This window comes from Euprymna scolopes, chromosome 2 (genome assembly GCF_053919585.1).
Source record: "Euprymna scolopes isolate OS-2025 chromosome 2, ASM5391958v1, whole genome shotgun sequence".
NCBI lineage: Eukaryota > Metazoa > Mollusca > Cephalopoda > Sepiida > Sepiolidae > Euprymna > Euprymna scolopes.
The window spans coordinates 65,733,669-65,749,056 of record NC_136483.1 but is presented as its reverse complement, the minus strand read 5'-3'; the positions used below and the strand labels follow the sequence as shown (position 1 = coordinate 65,749,056).

At 34.0% G+C, this 15,388-nt stretch overlaps 1 protein-coding gene across 1 annotated transcript in view; it reads right to left on the bottom strand.

The window, feature by feature from the left end:
* LOC145291808 (transient receptor potential cation channel subfamily A member 1-like) overlaps positions 1 to 13,607 on the bottom strand; it is a 198,149-nt gene extending 184,542 nt beyond the window's left edge. Inside the window, exon 1 of the mRNA XM_080137720.1 lies at positions 13,481 to 13,607. Coding sequence (XP_079993846.1) covers positions 13,481 to 13,503 — 23 coding nt within the window. The 5' untranslated portion in view covers positions 13,504 to 13,607. The remainder of the gene's footprint in view (positions 1 to 13,480) is intronic.
* Positions 13,608 to 15,388: the final 1,781 nt, after the last annotated feature.

Genomic DNA, 15,388 nt, shown 5'->3' with positions numbered 1-15,388 from the left:
GATAAGCTTAATGCCTAGCCTTTACTGCTTTACGCTCGATTAACTTCTTTTGTAGATTATGTAATGCTGAAAGAATACATATTATAAACTATTTATTATATACACATCATTGAAAATCGATTGCTATTGTGTATAACTCTCACCACATGGTTAACAACACAAACTATACTCATGGTATAGCATGTTCGAGTTCCGGTTGTAAATTAATCAACATTATTACATTGTGTGAGCTCTACTTTTAAAGTTTTCACAATGATAGTATATTTTTGATTGCTTTAAATGACCAGAGCCGCTCGTGCTGGTAGCAGCTCAAACCGCATAACACATATGCAAAAATGAAGTCACACACACACACACACACACACGCACACACACACACACACACAAAACAAAAAACACACACACAAAAAAAACACACGCAAAACAAAAAACACACACACACAAAAAACACACACACACACACACACAAACACACAGTACAAGTAATCTATACATAATGCGTAGGAGTTTGTGTTTTCTTCTGTGAGTTTGGGTTGTTTTATTTTTTCATACTTGTAAACCGGTGTCGCCACTTTTGGCTATCGCCAATGTGAAATACGACGACACGGCCAGAACGAGAAAACAAGATAAAATATATAGCATTAGAAAACTATCAACGCTTCGTCGCAATTTTCGAGGGACTTCTTTAGAATGATAATATGATTGAGGAAAATTAAGCTGATTTTATCATGTTTAAGAAAATGACGACAAAACAGTGATATTTTTGTAATGCTATAGGTTCTTCTTTTCTTTTTTCCCATAACGTCATACCATCGTACCAATTTTTATTCATTAAGTTAAATTAAGTGTGTATATATATATGTATGTGTGTGTGTGTGTGTGTGTGTGTGTGTGTGTGTGTGTGTGTGTGTGATACAATGAGGAAGCTCCCTTTCTGGAGAGCTGGAGACTTCTCGCAGAATGAAGCTTGTGCCAGATTTGTCACATACTTGGGGGGGGTGCAAAGGCGGGTTGTTCGCAGATATCCAAAATGTCGGGCCTGCCACTTCAACAGTTGCACTGGCGACGAATGCGATCCGATATTGTTTATGTATTTAGGTCTACAGTAAAAGGTCAAACGTGGCTGTTCTCCTCAGAATTGAAAAACAAAATAATACTTTAGTCGTGTTGTTTTCCTAGCGTGTATGCGTCTGTCTCGTTATCTTTCTCTCTTTATTTTGGTCTTGTCTTTTATCTTTTTTTTTATCTTTTTTAAAATAGAGAAATTGTTTGTACATAATTGAAGGTGGGACTCCGAAATACACGGACACATAACAGTTTTTGGCTGTGGACGCCATTGGTGACATGCTTCGGGTCGAAATCAAAATGCTCCTTTCATTTGTTCAGAATAATTTTTTTTTTTTTTAATAAAAAGCGTTTGTTAGCATATTTTTTATATAAGCATTCAATTCGAGGAAAGCGGTCCATGCTGTCAACAACGACGATCAAATCCTGTCAGTAATGAGGACTAAAAAGGCCGGAGACGAAGTCCACTGGCAGATGTGCCGATGTGCCTATTACTTATTTTTCCCCCAATGAGCTGGTTATCGTGCCAGGACATAACAACAGTTCAAGAAACGTCCCCATTACAAACCAAGTAATTTTACTCGATAAACAATTGTATAACAATGGTGTCGTGACCAGGATATATCCAGAGAAAAAATCACTAGACGAAGATAAAACGACTGAAAACAACAGCGGCCAGAAAATCTAAGGTAAGTGATTATTTCCTCTGCTCTTTTGTGTCTTCTGCAAATTTATTAGTTTTATAATATTTGTAAAAATTATATTGTGGATAGAGCGTTTTGTTTAAACTTGGACTGCAACAAAATTAATATAATTAAACAAAATGACTATCTCTAACACAGCTTTAATTAACAGCCCTCACAGTTGAATCGAAGATCCAAATCTTTACTTGGAAACCGCCCGACTTATGGCCATGGCTAGCAGCTCTGAAAAAGAAAAAGCAAGTCTACCAGCTAACAAACCAAGGACTAGTAAACCTGACATACGACTTTTCAGACAGTATAAAAAATAATCGAAGAATATTTCGATGATCATCCGAATCGCATCAGTAAGGATCTGCTCGATCAAGTAACGGCCCAAATCGTCGAGTCTACAAATACCACCGACGCCGCTAAGGCTCTAATAAGAATTAAATCGAGGAGAGGTACTTGCAGACCTTGCAAGTAGGATGAACGAACTTGCTAAGTTAGCGTATAGGGACGCAGATATGAGGGAAAGTTTAGCTTTTCAAGTGCACTTAGCTGAATTTTTCATAGATACCTTAAATAAACGTTTTATCAAGGAGGATTTGATTAGATTAAATACTACAACATTATCAGAGTCTTTGTCTGCTGAGAGACAAAGCTATAGGCTCTATGAGCGACATCGAAATGGCCACATGAAAGAGTAGGCTATTCTAAATGATAGCTAATCAAATAATGTTAAGGGGCATCAAGGGGGTCCAGACTAGACTTAGGGCACACAAAACTGAATTCTACAGCAGAAAATCGACCCATGCTGTAAGGAGTAAGTTTAATGGGCATGCCTCGCCATAATAGACTAGAACGAAACTACCAATGTTTACAGGAGAAAAAAGTAAAGGACTTCACTCCAGGAAAAAGAAAGACAAGAGTATCCTTGAAACTCAATCAACGTTAGCCCAATAAGGAGCCAAGTACGCGGGCATCCAACCATATCAAGTCCCCGAAGAGGGACCCTGAAAAAGATAAACCCCAGAAGGCAGTGAAAGTGGGTCAAAATGGGCCAACTAAAGAAGTAAATTGGTCAAGATAAATCGGGAAAATAGAGAAATTCAGGGAACAAACTCCCCAACCAGGGCCCCGGAATGGAGTGTATAGTAAAATCCAGAGGCAAACCGATAGCTACACTGATCAGTACTGGATGAGAAGTTTCGCTCCTGAAAACATCAGTTTTTGAGGAGTTAAAAACACATAAAGAGGAACTAAGGGATTCTAATCTAACAATTACTTTCGAAAATGGGCAAAGGATGATACTAAAAAGCATGAGTAAATTACTATTAAAATGAAGACAGCAAAAGCTTCGTCCAGGTTATTTATCACTTGATACTGGTTATAAAGAAACTGAGCTCAAATAACCTTTTACTTCCAACCAACTAAATGTAAGCGGGGCAAACATCCTACTTGGTAGTAATACCAGTGGTAGAATCGAGTTATCGCCATGCATCGCATCCTCATATATTGTTAGATCAGTTTTTAACAAACAAAAAAGAACCCAGTCCAAAAACAGAGACCTGTAACAGAGGAGATTAAGGTATGGCCCCATCTACCTACATCACAAAGGCCAGTTGGATGTAGGAGCATCAAAAATATTGTCATTTTCCCATCGGATGTTCATGCTAAGGAGAGACTTCAAATGGCAAACACCCCTCACACAAGGCCAAGCACTTCCAGACGGTAAGAGAATATTTGGGCAAAACACAATTCAGAAAATTCTCGAAAATAATATACAATCAATAGTAGCCGACGAAAAAACAAACAAACAAACAAAAAAAAGACAACGTTTTTCTAACGGCCAATATGTTGGTGCAAAAGTGTGCATCAGACTGAGAGAAAATGTCACCAACTGAAAAAAATTGTCGAAAAATTAAAGACATTTAAAGTTTTACAAAAAGTTTACAATTAAATGACTATAAAAAGAACAGGAAACAATTAATGTTTAAAAAAAATCATGAAATGTTAAAAAAGCAAAGACACTTTTTTTTACAAAAATTCTTTTTGACAAAAGACACATTAATTGTCTCCGTTTTTTTTTTTTAACATTTCATCAATTTAAAAAAACAAACAAACATTAATCGTCTTCTGTCGATTTAAAAGAAAAGAATTTAAATGTTGTCCTTTAAACAATGTATTAAGAGACTGATCAAATCTAATCATTGTGCTAACGACCGGGCGATGTAATAATCTTTGCTAGTGAGAGCAAAGGTCACAAAAATAGAAGCCGAATCTGGCATAATGAGGAAGCTCCCCTTTTGGGGAACTGGGGCTTCCCAGAGAGTGAACTGTGTGCCAGACTTGTCACGTAAATGGGAGCTGTCCAGCGATAGGCTGGCACAGATATCACCAATGTCGGGCCTACCAACTGAACATTTTGATTTATTTGCGGAAAATTTAAATGCGATATTTGTTTTCATTTTAATATACGTGACACCACTTTTGTTTTGAAGTAAAGAAAAACGTAATTTAAGACACAGTTGAAACATTAGTAAATTATCTTATCTTTGGTAACATTTATCTTCGATATGGGATCACAGTGTAGTATTTGTTCTGATGCTACACTATCCTCGGTCAGTGGAGGAGAAATCATTCATGGCTGAGATAATTTCTATTTTATTTTTGTTCTTATCCAGAGTGCCCCTTTTTGGGGAGCTAGGTTTTCCCACATTAAAAACCGACCTTGTGTCTAACTGTGCCCTCGTGGGGAGGCAACTAAATTAATTTTTTAATATTTGTTATTTTAACTAAAATTTAATTTACCCTTTCTTTTTTTTAGTTCCTATCGAACATTTAATTAAAGCTAACTTTAACGACATTATTATTAAGAGAATATATTGAAAAATATTCTCATGTAAAAACTATTTGTTTATAATTCTAAAAAGAAACAACTAAGTTTAATGTATAACGTATAATGTATAACAATTAAGTTAAATGTATATAATGTAAAATTATTTGTTTACAATTTTAAAAACCAAAACAAAATAAATTAAATTTTCAACCTTCCTGATAGACATTTTTTTAGCCTTATAAGAAAATAAACAGTTAAAAATATCAACATAATATTTGCTGTATTAGCAATAAATAGTATTGTTTCTTTAATTTATATTAGCAATGTTATCAAACGTTTTGATAGTACTTGAATGCAATTAAAATTAAATACGCGTTACGAGGGGCGTGCAATAAGTAATGCCCCTGACCCACTTCCCATAGGAGTAGAGCAACGAAACTTGGCACAGTTATTAGTCTTTCTCTACATAGGAACCACCCACAGTTATGCATTTCCCCCATAATGCAGCTCTGGAGACCGTTTTTGTAGAACACCCTAGGTTGGTCCCCCAACCACGACATGACTTCAGAAATCAAGGCTGCATCATCTGGGAAACGCTTTCCTTTCAAAAACAACTTCATGGCTGGGAAGAAGTCAGAGGGTGCAAGGTCAGGAGAGTAGGGAGAATGCGGGAGGATTTCATAACCACACACCCGTGCTTCTGATCTGGAGACATGCGAGTTGTGGACCGGAGCATTGTCCTGCAGGAGGAGGGTACCTTTGCTGATCTTGCCCCGCCTCTTAATTTTGATAACTTCCCTTAATTTCCTCAAAAGTGAAGCATAATAGGCTCCTGTAATTGTGGTACCCTTTGCCAGAAAATCTGTCATCACTACTCCGTCCTGATCCTAGAAGACTGTGAGTATAACCTTGTAAGCGGAGGTGGTGAGTCCAAGTGCTCCACTGCATTGACTGGTCTCTGGATCATAGTGATGGACCCAGGTTTCATCCTGTGTAATCAGTCTTTTGAAAAACTTTGACTCATCTTCTTGGCACATCTCCAAATTCATCTTCGAGCACTCGACGCGTTCTCGCTTCTGGAATGGTGTGAGCAACCTGGGAATCCATCTGGCATATGCAAATGGTCATGAATGATAGTTTCCACAGACTCTGTACTAATCTTGACATCTTGAGCTATTTGGCGAATAGTAATGCGCCGATCTTCCAAAATGGCAGCCTCAACTTGACGGACAGATGCCTCATCAATAGCAGAAGGGGGCGACCAGGTCTGAGAGCTGTTTCCACAGACTTCCGGCCATGTTTGAATTCACGATGCCAGCGTTTTACAAGGTCATATGATGGGGCATTATCACCATAAGTTTCTTTCATTTCATCAATGTGGTGTGCGTCCTTTCAAATACAAAAACCGGATCACTGCTCGATATTCAACAGGCTCCATTTCACACCTGACTCAGTTCAAACACCTGTAAAACAGAAACCACAATTAGTTCAGAGCTGTAATTTGCCACATAACCCATAGAGATATAAATCACTGCACATACAAAATTTCAGCTAGATCAGACAACTGGAAGTGGATCAGGGGCATTACTTATTGCACGCCCCTCGTAATTATTAAAAAATAACATTATTTACTTTACTATATTTGGTTGGAATAAAAATGTTCCTTCTAATGGCACTTATCCAAATTGAGACTTGCTCATTCTCTTTAGTAAAAGACTTGCTCCTTCTCTTTAGTAAAAGAAAATATATATACTTTGGGACCTTTTGGATAATTTCCCTGCAATTTCTCCGGCAATTTGGAACAACGCACGAATAAACCATGTTGGACAGCAAACTGAAAACTCTGTTGATGAAACTGCTGCTGATAGGGACAATTTAGCTTTGATCATATACCTACATGTGGATCTGTTAATGACGTCACACTCATGTTCATTGGCCTGTACTCTCGGTAGCCTCGGGTAGCCCACTGTACAGGTCTTTCATAAAGGTGATGTATGTAGAGTTGACTGCTTGGTTCTCAAGGGCAATGAACAGTCGATAAAACTCTATAGAGTCGAAAGCCTTTTCATAATCCACAAAGGCAAAACACAATGGGATCTTGTATTCATTGGCTTTCTCTGGCAGTTGATTGACAGCCTGGATATTGTCGGTGGTGAAGTAACCTGCTCTGAAACGTACTTGTTCTCGCGGTTGGTGACTCTAGTGTCCGTAGCATATGTCTTAGCAAAACTTGTGAAAATACTTTGTATTTCACTGGCAGAAGGCTGATTGGCCGATAGTTCTTAATATCTGCAGCGTTTCCTTTTTTATGAATGATGACCAATGATGCGTTCCTCCATTTATTTGGAACTGTTCCACTGGAGAGGAATTTATTAAACACTCTTGTAAACATCTCAACAATAGGTTCATCATCGCTCTGTAGTACTTCTGCAGTAACACCATCCTCTCCTGCCGCCTTGCTTAACTTCAGTCTCTTAATAGCTGCTCTCACTTCCGATCGCAGGATGGATGGAGGATGTTCCTCAGATTTGTCCAGTGCATGAAAGGTTGGAGGATGTCCTTGTTTTCTGGTGGCATAGAGGTTAGCATAGATATTCTCACACCTTGAAACAACACTGTCTAGGCCATGGATGAGAGTGCCATTTTCTTTGAGATAGGTGATGTTGTTTCTGCCGAGACGCTGCCTAGTATTTCTTGTTCATTTAAGTTTGAAATTTGTTTCGCCATTCTGTGTCTCAGAGTCTTGCATATCTCAATGTACTCGATGTTCTGTACATTTGTATCACCTCTTTTTATGCTGTCGTTTCTCTCTAAGCTGTTTTGTAATTGTAGACAGTTTGTCTGGTGTCTGTGGTTTGTATTAACCAGCTGTTTCCATTGCGGCCCGGCTGATCTATAATATCACTTTTTATAGTCAGTGTTAGGATCTTCTGATGTTGCTAACGCCTCAAATCTGTTGGATAGTAGCAGCTGGAACTGCTAGACCCTGAGCGTTTGGTTTCTTGGGTCGCTTGATAACCTTTGTCCTCTCTAGCTGGGTGTCTATGGTAAGAGACATTTTGATCATTACATTCGGTAGTCACACCCTGTGTTTAACTTGTTTATGGCAGAAACATAACACAGTGTGTGGCGTGTTGATAAGGAAAAAGTCAATTTCCTTCTTTGTAGTGCCATTAGAGGATATCTAAGTCTAGCGTCTGTTTGTTTGTTTTTTCTTAAAGAACAAGTTCATGATCTTTAACTGGTGGTGTTCTGCAAAGTTAACGAGGGTGTCATCTCTGCTGTTCCTTGTTCCATAACTTGATTGAAATGTATTTTCTATTCCAACCTTAGCATTGAAATCACCCATAAGGATGGTGTGACTGGCTTTGCTGGTAAAAAGAAGTTTATCAACATCTTCACAGACCATCTCCAAGAAGCGTAAACTTCTACCACTATGCTATCTCATGCGACTGTTGAATATATTGTAATTTACGTAGCTACCATGGGGTCCCGATTTCGAATCTCGCTAGATTCGGCCACTCTGATGAGTCGTAAACGACGAAACACGTGTCAGTGGATAATTATATCTTAAACAATACACGTTGGGTACCAAATTGATCAAAAGGAAAATTATTCTCAACTCACATTTAGGTATAAATAATTTAATTTGTTCAAAAAGTATCTAAAAACAAAAGCAAATAAATAACATCTACGTAAATCGCGATATAGTCAACAGTCACGCGAGATAGCCTAGTGGTAGCGGTTCACGCTTCTTGCCATCGGGTCCCAATTTCGAATCTCGCTAGATTCAGCCCCTCCGATGAGTCGTAGACGACAAAACATGTGTCAGTGGATAATTATATCTTAAACTATATATATATAGTTTTATTTTAACCTGTTTTTATATATATATATATATATATATATATATATATAAACAGGTTAATCTAAAGAAATGGTTATTTAATTAATGAAATAGTAACATGAACAATTGTTAAGTGTATATTTATATACGAATATAAGAATTATTTGTTTATAGATATTTAAAATGCTTTGTTTAAATTGTTTGTTGAACATGTATTGAATACGCATTTAGAAGAAACGATAGCTTCTGATAAATAATAATGAGTATTCAAACAATATTAGCGAACGAAAACCAATTAAAGAATTCACTTTCGGTAATTACAATTCTCTATAGACTAGATCGACTTCGGTGTGTGTGTGTGTGTGTGTGTGAGGAGTTATGGATTTTAGCTATCCATATAGACTAAATCGACGTGTGTGTATATGTTGTTGATTTTAGCACTGACTCACCCGTATGTGTGTGAGGGTACACAGATGTGGGTGAGCATACATAGGCATCAATCATTATCAATAAGGGTTTTATCACTCAGTGATAAACCCCCTCCCTGAACCTCAGCCATCTATCTCTGTCCCGAGCTATCAGCTGTCATGTGGGACCCATGTGTTGTATCAGGTCCTCCCTCCACCTCGTTCTTGGCCTTCCCTTTGGCCTCTTATGTCCACGAGGTGTCCATTCCGTTGTCCTGATGGACCACCTGTTATCATGTTATCTGGCTACGTGCCATGCACATCTGCGTTTGGATGTCTTGATGGCAGTATTGATATCAATAACTTTTGTTTGTTGGCGGATCCATATGTTTGCTTTTCTGGATCCAGATGTTTGCCTTTCTTTGATGCCAAACATTATCCTAAGCATACTTACATTTATTTATGTGGGCTATTTGAATATGAAAGCTGATCCACACAAATAAACAACTTTGACTAACGAGCAATAACAAGTGAAAATAAATACACCAACTCTAATCTCTTATCTCTACGCTAGAATGAGTTTACTCTCTCTCTCTCTCTCTCTCTCCGCATATTTTACCTCTTCCCCTTTCCCTCCTCTCCCATTTATAGTACATTAGTTGTTCCTCTTCTTTTTCCTTCTGGCAAAATCTAAATAAAAAACCTTTTCTTATATAAAAATTTGTTATTAGACTAGGGATATTAGAATGACTTTCGATCTGTTACCCTGATGACATAGAATCTCCGACCAGAGATCACTACGGAAACATGTATGCACATATGTAGCTAATAATGTTTGTATAAATAAACATACTATAAACACGCTTAGTCCATTTATCGAGCACTCTTTAATAAACATGAAAATATATTGCAATTAAGCTAAACAATATCTTCCGCGTTTCATCGCTATAAGAAATCGTCAGGCTAAATTTGGGATTAAACGTGTAAGGTTCTGTGTAGCTTAATTGCAACTTATTTTCATAACTTTACATATATATATATATATATATATATATATATATATATATATATATATATATATATATATATATATACCCGGCATTGCAAGGTTGAAACATATTGACGGCCGGAAAGTTTAGTCCTATATTATTTAAGATACACCGCGTGTTCTAACTTGTTACGATTTTCCTGAAAGTGGATCACATGTTGGATTTATGGAAGCATAAAATACGCCCATCTGTCTTTATGAAACTCGAACCGGAAATAACTCTAATAGCTTAAAGGGGAAATAACTATCATCGCTTAAATAGATAAACTTACTTTCTGTTTAAACGCAACTGGTGTCGAACAATAATAACGTAAAAATATGTAATTATATATAAATTAAATTTAAAATAAATTAATTACATCAGATTTAAATAGTATTTCCAGATAGAACAATTAAAACAATTCTATTACAACAAAAAATTAATAACATGGAGATAATTATTAAAATAGATTTTCTTTAATGTAATATGTAAATGAGGTTAGTTTTTAAATATAGATTTCCTTTGAATAAATAGTATTTATAGAAATCGTGTTGGAACAAAAGTGTTTCAGTATAAAAATTTATTTGTGAAACTACGTTTTTATATCTTTGTTACGTTTACGTTTTTTACAACGTTTAAGTAACGTCGTAGTAACGTCATTTAGGTAACTCTGAATTTAAAAATTTGACTTAAGCTATCGGAGTTTATTTTATTTTCTATATTTCATATAAGATGACAGCATAAGTGCGACAGGCTTCTCTGGATTGCACAGTCGATAGATTTGTGAACTTGGCGTTCGAGATCAAATTAGAAGAAAAGTGCTATATTTAAATACCTGCTCAGATTATATAATCGATCATGCCAAGTTTAAATTCTATTGAATGTATTGTGTTCAAATATGCGTTAATATCGATGGAAAAATATGAAGTCATATTTTTCTTAAACTATACCATTAATCGTTGACAGTATTAACAGTGTGAGCATCTGTATTAGATGGCATCTGTATTAGATGTGACAGTGTGAGCATCTGTATTAGATGGCACGAAATGTTTAATATATCGCAAAACAGACAATCCACACTAAAATAAATATAGATTGAATATAAAAATAATAGATATGAAGAATTTAAATATTGTGTACACTTAAACTAGTTAAGAAAACTTTATACTATTTTACCATGGATATATGATGGTATAATGTAAATAACTTGCGTGTATTTGATATCAATATCAAAACAAGGATATATAATTAATTGACATATATTGTATTTTAAGATATGTTAACGAAACTTCAAACTATTAGTTTACAAATAATATATATATTTAAAAAGTTTTGACATTAAATAACCGACAATAAACTAAAAATATTTGTACTTTACATAAAATAGTTGATACGTTATCAAACAAAATGTTTGACGTGAATAACCATACAATAGTTTATACGTTATCAATTAAAATGTTTGACATAAATTAACTTAAAATAGTTAATACATTATCAAACAAAATGTTTGACAAAAAATAACTTATAATAGATGATATGCTATCAAGTAAAATGCTTGAAATAAAAGAACTTACAATAGTTGATACGTTATCAAGCAAAATGTTTGACATAATATAATTTACAATATTCGGTTAGTTATTTTAAAATGTTTGACATGTAATAACTCGTACTAGTTGTTACGTTATCAAATATAATGTTTGACATGCAATAATATACAATAGACGATACTTAAACAATATCTTTGACCAAAATAATATACAATAGATTATACGTTATCAAGAACATGTTTGGCGTAAGAAAACTTACAATAGTTGATAAGTTATCAAACAAAAAGTTCCGTGCAAATTATTTTTCGTCAAACATGTTTTTAATAACGTATAAACTATTGTAAGTTATTGATGTCAAACATTTTATTTGATAACGTATTAACTATTGTAAGTTATTCATGTCTAATATTTTATTTGACAACGTACCGAATATTGTGAATCATATCATGTCAAACATTTTGTTTTCTAATCTATCAACTATTGTAAGTTATCATTATAAAGTGTTTGGCGTAAAAACACTTATAATAGTTGATACATTATCAAACAAAATTCCTGACATGTAATAAATTAAAACATATGATACGTTATAAATCAAAATGTTTGACATGAAATAAATTACAACATATGCTACGTTATAAATCGAAATGTTTGACATGAAATCAATTACAATAGGTGATACATTATCAATCAAAATGTTTGACATGAAATAAATTACAATAACTGAAACGTTATCAAACAAAATGTTTGACATGAAATAAATTACAATAGATAATACGTTATAAATCAAAATGTTTGGCATTAAATATATTACAATAGATGATACATTATCAATCAAAATGTTTGATATGAAGTAAATTACAATAAATGAAACGTTATCGAACAAAATGATTGATATTAAATAAATTACAATAGATGATATGTTATCAATCAAAATGTTTAACATGAAATAAATTACAACAAATGATACATTATCAATCAAAATGTTGTACATGAAATAAATCACAATAGGCGAAACGTTATTAATCCAAATCTTTTACATGAAATAAATTATAATAGATGGTACATTGTCAATCAAAATGTTTGACATGAAATAAATTACAATAGTTGATATGTTATTGGACTAAAAATATTTCACCTTTAATAACTTAATATGATTAATATGACATTAATTTGACATACTCTACAATAATTAATATGTCATTAAACAATTTATTGATATGAAAGAATCTTTAAATTAGATATAACATTATTTCCGAATAGTAAAATTAAAACAATTCTATTACAACAAGAAATTAATAACATAGATAATATTAATAGCATTAAATAACTTATAAGTGTCAATATGCTAATAAACAAGATTTCAAGTCATTAAGTGTGATAGGCGTACAAGAATGCTATTTCAAACTTAAGTAGGACAAACCAACAGACAGCACCTTTTATAGAAATGCATGAGCGTATCTACAAATGCTATTAATTAAACGTACCATTTAAAACGCTATAAAAGGATACACCCACAAAAATGATAGCTTAAACTTATTAAACTCATAGCTTTCAGACAGACAAAGGCTTATATTGACGCGCATAAAAATGGTGTTTTAATAACAAATAGAACAAGAAGCAGGTAAGTACTGACAAACGGACAGAGCGTCTGATAGAGGTGCATGGTCGAATATAAAAAAATGCTATTTAAAATTTATAACTGAGATACGAACGAAAATTCTATTTTAAAAGTTAGTCTGTGACAAATACGGAAATACTATTTCCAACTTTAGTCCGAAGAACAGACGAAAATGCTATTTCTAGCTTAAATCTGAGAAACGGACAAAAATGTTATTTCAAACTTAAGTATGAGAAACAGACAAAATGGTATTTCAAATTTTAATCTGTGAAAAAGACGAAAATGCTATTTCAAACTTTAATCTGGGAAACGAACGAAAATGATATTTCAAACATGAGGACGACAGATAAACTTAAATACAATTGTAAGATAGAGCCTTTTTTAGAGATGCTTCTAAGCATAAAAATGGCGGAAATTGTTGGATAAGTTTGTCGGATTTTACTTACATGGTTCGGTAGAATTTATACATGGCCGTATTGTTTTGTTGTTGGGTTCCCTGTTCGTTGCTAAGTGTTTAAATATTTGTTGTTTTGTCTTCTTTCTTTTTTCTTACCCCTTTTCTTTCGTAATTCACATCCAGTAGAGTGCATTAGTTGTCGTTCTTTAGGAAACCCACGTTCCTGTTTTGTGATTGGTTGTCCGACCGGTTCACGTGTGATCCGAAAGGTTAGTTTGGATCTTCTGTGGGACGGAAACATTCCGTGTTATTATTGATTATTGAAAACAAACGAAAAAGACCGAAACAAAAGGAGCGAACGGGGACATCCTGAAATGGAGAAAGATAAATGAAGTGTAAATGCACGTAAATTAAAATTAATGCTCCAGGGTAAAAGGGATAATTACAAATATAATAATGTGAAATGGATCTTCCCCCTCTCTCTTACTTATACACACACACAGACACACACATACATACATATATATATATATATATATATATATATATATATATATATGTATATATGCGTGCTTTTAGTATTGGAAATTTATTACCAATAAAATGTTATATATAAAGTTCCTTCTTTGTTGAAGAAAATGTTTGAGCAGATAATATGATTAAACAACCTATTTGTTTAGTTCGTAGGGCTGGATATAATAAAAAAAATGTCACAAATTGAAATGTGAGATTCGTACAGAATTCGAACCTGTGCCAGAAGTTCGTTAGTGAAGATGTCCAAGCCGACACTCATGTAAGGCGACCATGAGGCACAGAATCGAATCGCATATATATATATATATATATATATATATATATATATATATATATATATATATATATATATATATATATATATATATATATATATATATATATATATATATATATGAGCAAACAGTTAATAAAATATGTTAAAAACATAAGGAAACACTAGATAAATGGATAGTCCTTAATCCGCGGAGTTTCGAAGAAATACTCTCCTTCTCATCAGAGGGTAGGAATTAGCAAAATGCGAGATCGGATTTTGCATGCAGAAGTATTTGATGAAACAACAAGTAAGTCAAAGATCTTACTTGAAAACAAAATAAGTTAAGCACAGGGAATATGGTAAAGAAAAAGGTGATTACACATGAATGGATAGTCTGGTGGAAGATATATATATATATATATATATATATATATATATATATATATATAAGAGGGGTTATATCTGATGAGCTGTGAAACAGCGAAACAGTACTGTATGTGGATGACTATATATATATATATATATATATATATATATATATATATATATATATATATATATATATACAGGGTGCCCAAAAAGTCTGGCTACATAATCTAGAGGATGCTTCCACTAAGTCTGGCTACATAATGTAGCCAGTCTTTGTGGACACACACACACACACACTATATATATATATATATATATATATATATATATATATATATATATATATATATATATATAAACCCTGTGTATCGCTTTATTGCAGGTCAATACTTTTTTAATTTTGAAATTGCTATGAAACGCAACAAAAATATATAAATGTATGGAGAAAGAGAGGGGAGAGAGAGAGAAATATAAATATATGGAGAGAGAAAGAGGTAGAAAGAGAGGGGGAGAACATAATGCAAATCCCTTCAGCGTTTTTGGCAAGGAGCAAACTGCAATATTTCTTTTGTTCTCGATTAGTGTAGGAGAAATTTGTTCTAATCCAGAAAGTCGTTTTTGGGAAGTGTATTGTACCCACATACGAGGGGCGTGCAATAAGTAATGCCCCTGACCAACTTCCCATAGCAGTAGAGCAACGAAACAAGCACAGTTATTAGTCTTTCTCTAAATAGGAACCACCCACAGTTATGCATTTCTCCCATCGTTTGATGCAGCTCTGGAGACCGTTTTTGTAGA